The 6,849-nt window shown below is 38.3% G+C and overlaps 1 protein-coding gene across 3 annotated transcripts in view; it reads left to right on the top strand.

The window, feature by feature from the left end:
• The first annotated feature begins 3,459 nt into the window (after positions 1-3,459).
• LOC106056989 (D site-binding protein-like) overlaps positions 3,460-6,849 on the top strand; it is a 45,895-nt gene continuing 42,505 nt past the window's right edge. Inside the window, exons 1-2 of one of the 3 annotated variants that reach the window (XM_013213978.2) lie at positions 3,460-3,653; positions 6,295-6,344. In XM_013213978.2, the coding sequence (XP_013069432.2) occupies positions 6,327-6,344 (18 nt within the window). In that variant the 5' untranslated portion in view covers positions 3,460-3,653; positions 6,295-6,326. Of the gene's footprint in view, positions 3,654-5,757; positions 6,345-6,849 lie in introns of those variants that run through there. The other 2 variants (XM_056023864.1, XM_013213977.2) reach the window with 2 other exon arrangements.

Raw genomic sequence — 6,849 nt, 5'->3', positions numbered from 1 at the left:
TGCTTTGGCCTGTCTTCGGCATGTTTATTAATATTGCTTCTATTCAGGTTGAGTTTTTTTTTTTTTTTGTTTCGGGAACTTATTAGATGTATATTATCGAGTTCCTAAGGAATAAGAAAAAATGGGAAAGCTTTACCTTTCTGTGATTTTCAAGAGAGAGGAGTGGGCGTATCCAGTGGGGAACAAATCAGAGTTGGGTGTAGGGTGAAGGGGTAAACTTTTTTTTTTTTTAAAGCAGTCAATATTTTAGAATCCAGAACTTGAGTTGATATGTTAAGTATGCCGTTACATTCAAAGTAAATAGCAGTACAATCGCAGCAGTACACCCCCCCCCTCATTCCTGTCCTCTCGGAGGTCGTGACCTCGACCATGAACTTTCTGTTAGGAACGAGTGGGTCCGGAAAGAGCGGGGTGCTGGGAGGGAGAGGGAATAGGGAGGCGGCGAGGTAAAAGAGAAGTCTGACGAGGAACGCAAGGAAGAAAAAAACAACTGACCATTGGATTGGCCACCCCACTTTGTTTACGTCCTCCAGAACATACAATGTAACATGCCTCTAACACAATGTAACATGCCTGTAAAACAATGTAACATGCCTCCTACACAATGTAACATGCCTCTAACACAATGTAACATGCCTCTAACACAATGTAACAACATGCCTCTAACACATTATAACAACATGCCTCTAACACATTGTAACATGCCTCTAACACATTGTAACATGCCTCTAACACAATGTAACAACATGCCTCTAACACAATGTAACATGCCTCTAACACAATGCTACAACATGCCTCTAACACAATGTAACATGCCTCTAAGACATTGTAACATACCTCTAACACAATGTAACAACATGCATCTAACACAATGAAAAATATGCCTCTACCACAATGTAACATGCCTCTAACACAATGTAACATGCCTCTAAGACATTTTAACATACCTCTAAAACAATGTAACATGCCTCTAAGACATTGTAACATGCCTCCTACACAATGTAACAACATGCCTCTAACACCATGTAACATGCCTCTAACACAATGTAACATGCCTCTAACACAATGTAACATGCCTCTAACACAATATAACATGCCTCTAATACAATGTAACATGCCTCTAACACAATGTAACATGCTTCTAACACAATGTAACATGCCTCTAACACAATGTAACATGCCTCTACCACAATGTAACATGCCTCTTACACAATGTAACATGCCTCTAAGACAATGTAACATGCCTCTAACACAATGTAACATGCCTCTAAGACAATGTAACATGCCTCCTACACAATGTAACAACATGCCTCTAACACAATGTAACTTGCCTATAACACAATGTAACATGCCTCTAACACAATGTAACATGCCTCTAACACATTGTAACATGCCTCTAACACATCATGGCATGCCTCTAATGCAATGTAACATGCCTCTAATGCAATGTAACATGCCTCTAGCACAATGTAACATGCCTTTGGCACAATGTAACATGCCTCTAACACAATGTAACATGCCTCTAATGTTGTTGATTTAAATTATGTTCAACTTATATGCATACTAAATAAAATTTTTTCTCTTTAAAAAAAGTTAACATTATTTTTGGGTAAATGTAGTAGTAAGTAGGACAGAATTTACATAACGTAGCAATACAATTGTAAACAAAAATTTTTTTAGACAAAAAAATCTAAAACCATTTACATAAATGTGTTATATGGTAAATAGTAATCTCCCCTAGAGGCGCGGTGGCTGAGCGGTAAAGCGCTTGGCTTCCGAACCGGGGACCGGGGTTCGAATCCTGGTGAAATCGGATTTTTAATTTTGGGTGCCTCATAGTCCACCCAGCTCTAATGGGTACCTGACATTAGATAGGGAAAAGTAAAGGCGGTTTGTCGTTGTGCTGGCCACATGACACCCTTGTTAACCGTAGGCCACAGATGACCTTTACATCATCTGCCCAAGGTCTGAAAGGGGAACTTTGCTTTTTAGTGATCTCCCCTACTAAATAGCCTCCCGTGTTAGCATTATATTAAAAAATTGTAAAAGTGGTGCATTTTTATGAAGAAAAAAGCTTGCATAAGTGATTTAAGATTTTTCGCTTTTATAAAAGAGAAAAGTAGCCGTTGCATCAGAACTTGGAATGGACTAAAATATTATGATGTCGGATTTTCACTATCTTTTCTAGTTTACGAGATCTAAACTGGACGGACGGACAGACATTTCACACAAAACTAACAGCGTCCTTTCCCCTTTCGGGTGCCGCTAAAAAACACAAAGCGCATAGCATTAGATTTATAGGTCTCGACTACAGATAATCTTCTGAGTAGACAGTGCTTTTAAAATATATAGGTGCCGGTACTCAGTGGTTAGGTGCCGGTACTCAGTGGTTAGGTGCCGGTACTCAGTGGTTAGGTGCCGGTACTCAGTGGTTAGGTGCCGGTACTCAGTGGTTAGGTGCCGGTACTCAGTGGTTAGGTGCCGGTACTCAGTGGTTAGGTGCCGGTACTCAGTGGTTAGGTGCCGGTACTCAGTGCTTAGGTGCCGGTACTCAGTGATTGATTGCCTAACTTTTAACTACTAATAAATTATAAATATACGTTAAAATACAAGAAAAGTAATATTTTTTCCCCACATTCAAAAAGGTGCCGGTACGCCGTACCGATGCGTACCGTCACAAAAAAAGTTGGTGTACTAGTTTAGAATGTTAGTTTTGTTAGACAAATTTATAGTGTATTGTTTTGAGCGACGGTAAAAATAGTGACGTAGTAAGACAGACGAATGACGTAGTAGACTAGATGAACAGGAGAGCAACATGGCGATAGTATAGAAGTAGTTTGTTTTGGATGTTAGTTAGAGAAATAGCGACGTTTATGAAGACTAGACGGACTTCCCAGTGATAAATAAAGGTGTCATTTTATAACAGTGAAAGTCGTTATCAAGTTGTTTTTTTTTTTTACTTGTAATGTTCTGTGGCTAATGTGAAGTCATCATAATTGAGATAAAAGTGAAGTCAGATTAAATTAGCCCACTACAATATACGACAAATGTAATTGAACCCAGGTTGTTGTTTTGTTTTATCCCTCTTAATCCTAAAATCTCATTGAATGTGTTCAATTTCCTGACTGACTGCAACTAGACTTGAGATAGTCCTCTCAAAATTGCCGCCTTGCACTCCCAGCCAGTTATAGCAGGGTTGTTTTTTTATAATCCCCCTTTTATTCGTTGATATTTATGGAGCTTGAAAAAAAAGCGAAAACGAGGCGTTCACCTTTTGTCCTGATCTTGACACTTACGTAACCTTGATCGCGGCGACCCGTTCAGCCAATCAAATGCCGCAACATCGCAGCGCAAGCGGTGGCACCGACGTTGAGACATGCTTTGCGAGCCGTGTGACAAGGCTTCGTGATTGGTTAGCTAATTTTGGATTAGAATCGCCTCCCCCCCCCCTTTACACACACACACATACATCCACAACTCTTACCCTCATGCAGCCGGTCATTGGATTCACCGCCACTGCTGTCATTTCAGGTCAAAGTGCTGGTCAATTGATCGTCCGGATACATGTTTACCGGCTTCATTTCTGCTACTAAAATAAGGGGGATTACTGTGTTTAAACAAGTTCAAAAGATGCAAATGAGGTGTTTATATAGGTTGGTATCACGTTTCTTCTTATTATTGCTATAATATTATCGATAATGAGATCTATATACATAGGATTCTAATTTTACTTTAGTTCATGTACACAGGTAAACAAATGCAAAGGGGAAGTGCGAGAGAAAGTACGTCATGACTCACGTGCTGTGTTTAAATTTAGCCTCTCTTCGCTCGGCTAACCAGTTGTCGGGAACAATTTTGTAACGTGAAGGGGAAAAAAATAGCTGTGAGGGGGTGGGTATGTGAAGAGGCCAGGAAGGATAAGTCACTAAATGACTGCCGAGGGCGACTTGGTGCACAGGAGGGGAAAAGTTCGCCGATGGTACGCAGTTCGAAAATAGTAGCCATAACTTAGGATACAACAGTGGTATTTTCCTACCATAATAAAACTAAATTCTAGATCTAGATGGGTTTTTTTTTTTGTTCTTTTCCATTTTAAAATGTAATTTAATACAAACTGCATGTGATGTCCAACGACTAATTTAATATAGACTGCATGTGATGTCCAACGACTAATTTAATATAGACTGCATATGATGTCCAACGACTAATTTAAAATAGGCTGTTCTGACAAAAATTTAGACATATGCATGTGGATTTTTAAAAATTAATTAGACTAATAGATCTAGTTCTTATAACTTATGGTGGAAAGGTAATCTTTAGCATTTTCGACACTATAAGTCATAGTTTAGAATTCTAACCATCATCATCCATTATCTCTTTTGATGAAGTTTGTCTATCCATAAGAACAAATCTAGATGATGACGCTGATCCATAGATCTAAGAAGCTTTGGGTCCACTAAAATTTCCATAAAGATCATTTAAAACTTATTAGAAAATTTTTATGTATTTCCCTTTTGAATACACAAAATGTTAAGATACAATAACTTGTTATGTCTTAATTAATTAAATATAATAATAAGAATAAAACTAGCGATCTTAGGCTTTGCAAGTTGATTGCAGAGATATATGCAAAATGTGTTGCATTATTCAGTAAACCTAGTCTTAGTTCAAACATGCACCCAACTAAAACCCAGATCACCAACTGTTAGACTTTTATTGGTTTCCAAGAAGAAACGGCGTTCCGCCATTTTGTTGGTACAAAACAACGCTTTTTAATGATTTTTTTCGAACAAATGGTCATTACATTCACTTTCCTGTATCAGCCAATGTCATCGATTCTCTGAATTTTTCTGCCTGGTCAAGTAGTATGCGCTCTGAAATATGGTCTCAATGGTCCCGGGTTGAAATCCTGCCCACCCCCACCATGTGTGGGCTAGATTGCATTAAAGGTTCCGACCTGACGAAACATCAGAAACATGTAAAACAAAACTAAGAATTCTTACAATTTAAAATCTTTAACTTTCTTTTTAAAAAGTTTACTTGTACTAACAAAATTTTAACGCCCCCCCCCCAAAAAAAAAATCCTTTTTCACCTCAACAGGGGTTAGCTCAGCTGTTCTCAACCTTTTTAGCTCGGCGACCCCTTATACGATTCCCCACTAGGCGGCGACCCCGAACCGTATAATTTATCTCGTTCATAGGCCTAGGTAGACCCTAAATGTGTTTTAAAATCATAATCAAATTTTAAATCCATGATATATTTACATAGCAAAAGCTTTATGTAATTTCATTTAGTGTGATATAAATTTGTGCTTAAAAAAAAATTAACATATATCAGTTAAGGTACAAATGTGCTTTTTACAACACTTAAGAAATCATATATATATATATATATATGTGTGTGTGTGTGTGTGTGTGCGTGTGTGTGCGTATATATATATATATATATATATATATATATATATATATATATATATATAACTTCTAATGAAAAATAAACGAAAAACCGAAATTTCCGATGGCCTTAGGCGACCCCTAGCAAATAATCATTTGACCCCCAAAGGATCGTGAGCCACTGGTTGAGAACCCATGGGTTAGCTGATCCCAAGTTGAGAAACGCTGACGTAACACACAAAAAATGCGCGTGTGAAAATTTAAGTCTATTTATTCTGCATGCTTGGGAATTACACAAGTTTTACAAAAATCTTAGTCTCTCCATTAAGTAGTTAAGCCTACAACACGCAAGTACAGGGAAGAAGCAGAGAGAGGAGAGAGAGAAGAGAGAGAGGGAGAAGGAAGAGAGAAGACAGCGCGAGAGGTGCGCATCGCACTCCTGCCTACACACACACTCACAAAACCGTGGCCCGATTACAAATTCTATTTTGGGTGTCGAATGACGACACTACGCCTCGCGCTGTTTGTGTCTTGTTTACTACGAACAGAGTTGCCGGTCCTAGCAGCTAATCATAAACATTTTAGCGACAATCCAGCAACTTCTCGACTTAACCTTTGACCTACGGCACAAGGCAATGAGTGAACTAGAAATCTATCTCTACATTTGGTGAACATACCAGCAGACACGGCAGTATTACTTAATAGGTATTGGTGTTCCACACTTCTTCTGATGTACTGATCGCGATACTCACATTGATGGAGTTTATATTCACACATTAATTTATGGGATTTATATCTACACTTCGGAGTCAATCAACATATCAATATATAATTTCTGCAATACAAAATCTCTCTTCAAATCGACCCACGCAATTTACTCGTGTATTCATTCATTAACAGGTACTCCTACCTCATATGGTAATCACATAACCATGATGGTATTCGATCAGGTAAGTCTTTGCTTTTATTGTGATTTTGATTCGCGATTTTTATTCCTCAATGTTAGTGTTTCTTGTTTCAACTTTTGTGCCTTGTGGCTCGATGCAAAAAGTTAGTTCTAGATCTAGTTGTCATTACCTTGCGTCTGGGAGACGCGGTGGCTGAGTTGTAAAAGCTTACTCCGAAAGCGCACGACACTCGGCCACAGAAACAGATGATCTTTACATCATCTACCCTCTAGATCGCAAGGTCTGAGACGATTACTTTACCTGTTATTTGATTATTTTTTTTAAACTGTCATTTACGTCCCACAAAGTACCAAAGGCGACTTATGGAAAGTGGCGGTTTAAAAGTGAAAGTTGTGGGTACACATTCAGTGTTTTACAGGAATGTCCGAAGAACTCGCCACTGACATTTTATATGGTGTAGTCCTTTTAAATTTTTTTTTTGTTTGGAAAATATTTCCTTTATAACCTTTAACTTGTTTAGTACTCCATTGATAATATTCAGTACCGT

This window comes from Biomphalaria glabrata, chromosome 3 (genome assembly GCF_947242115.1).
Source record: "Biomphalaria glabrata chromosome 3, xgBioGlab47.1, whole genome shotgun sequence".
Classification (NCBI taxonomy): Eukaryota; Metazoa; Mollusca; class Gastropoda; family Planorbidae; genus Biomphalaria; species Biomphalaria glabrata.
This window is presented reverse-complemented; position numbering and strand designations above follow the sequence as displayed.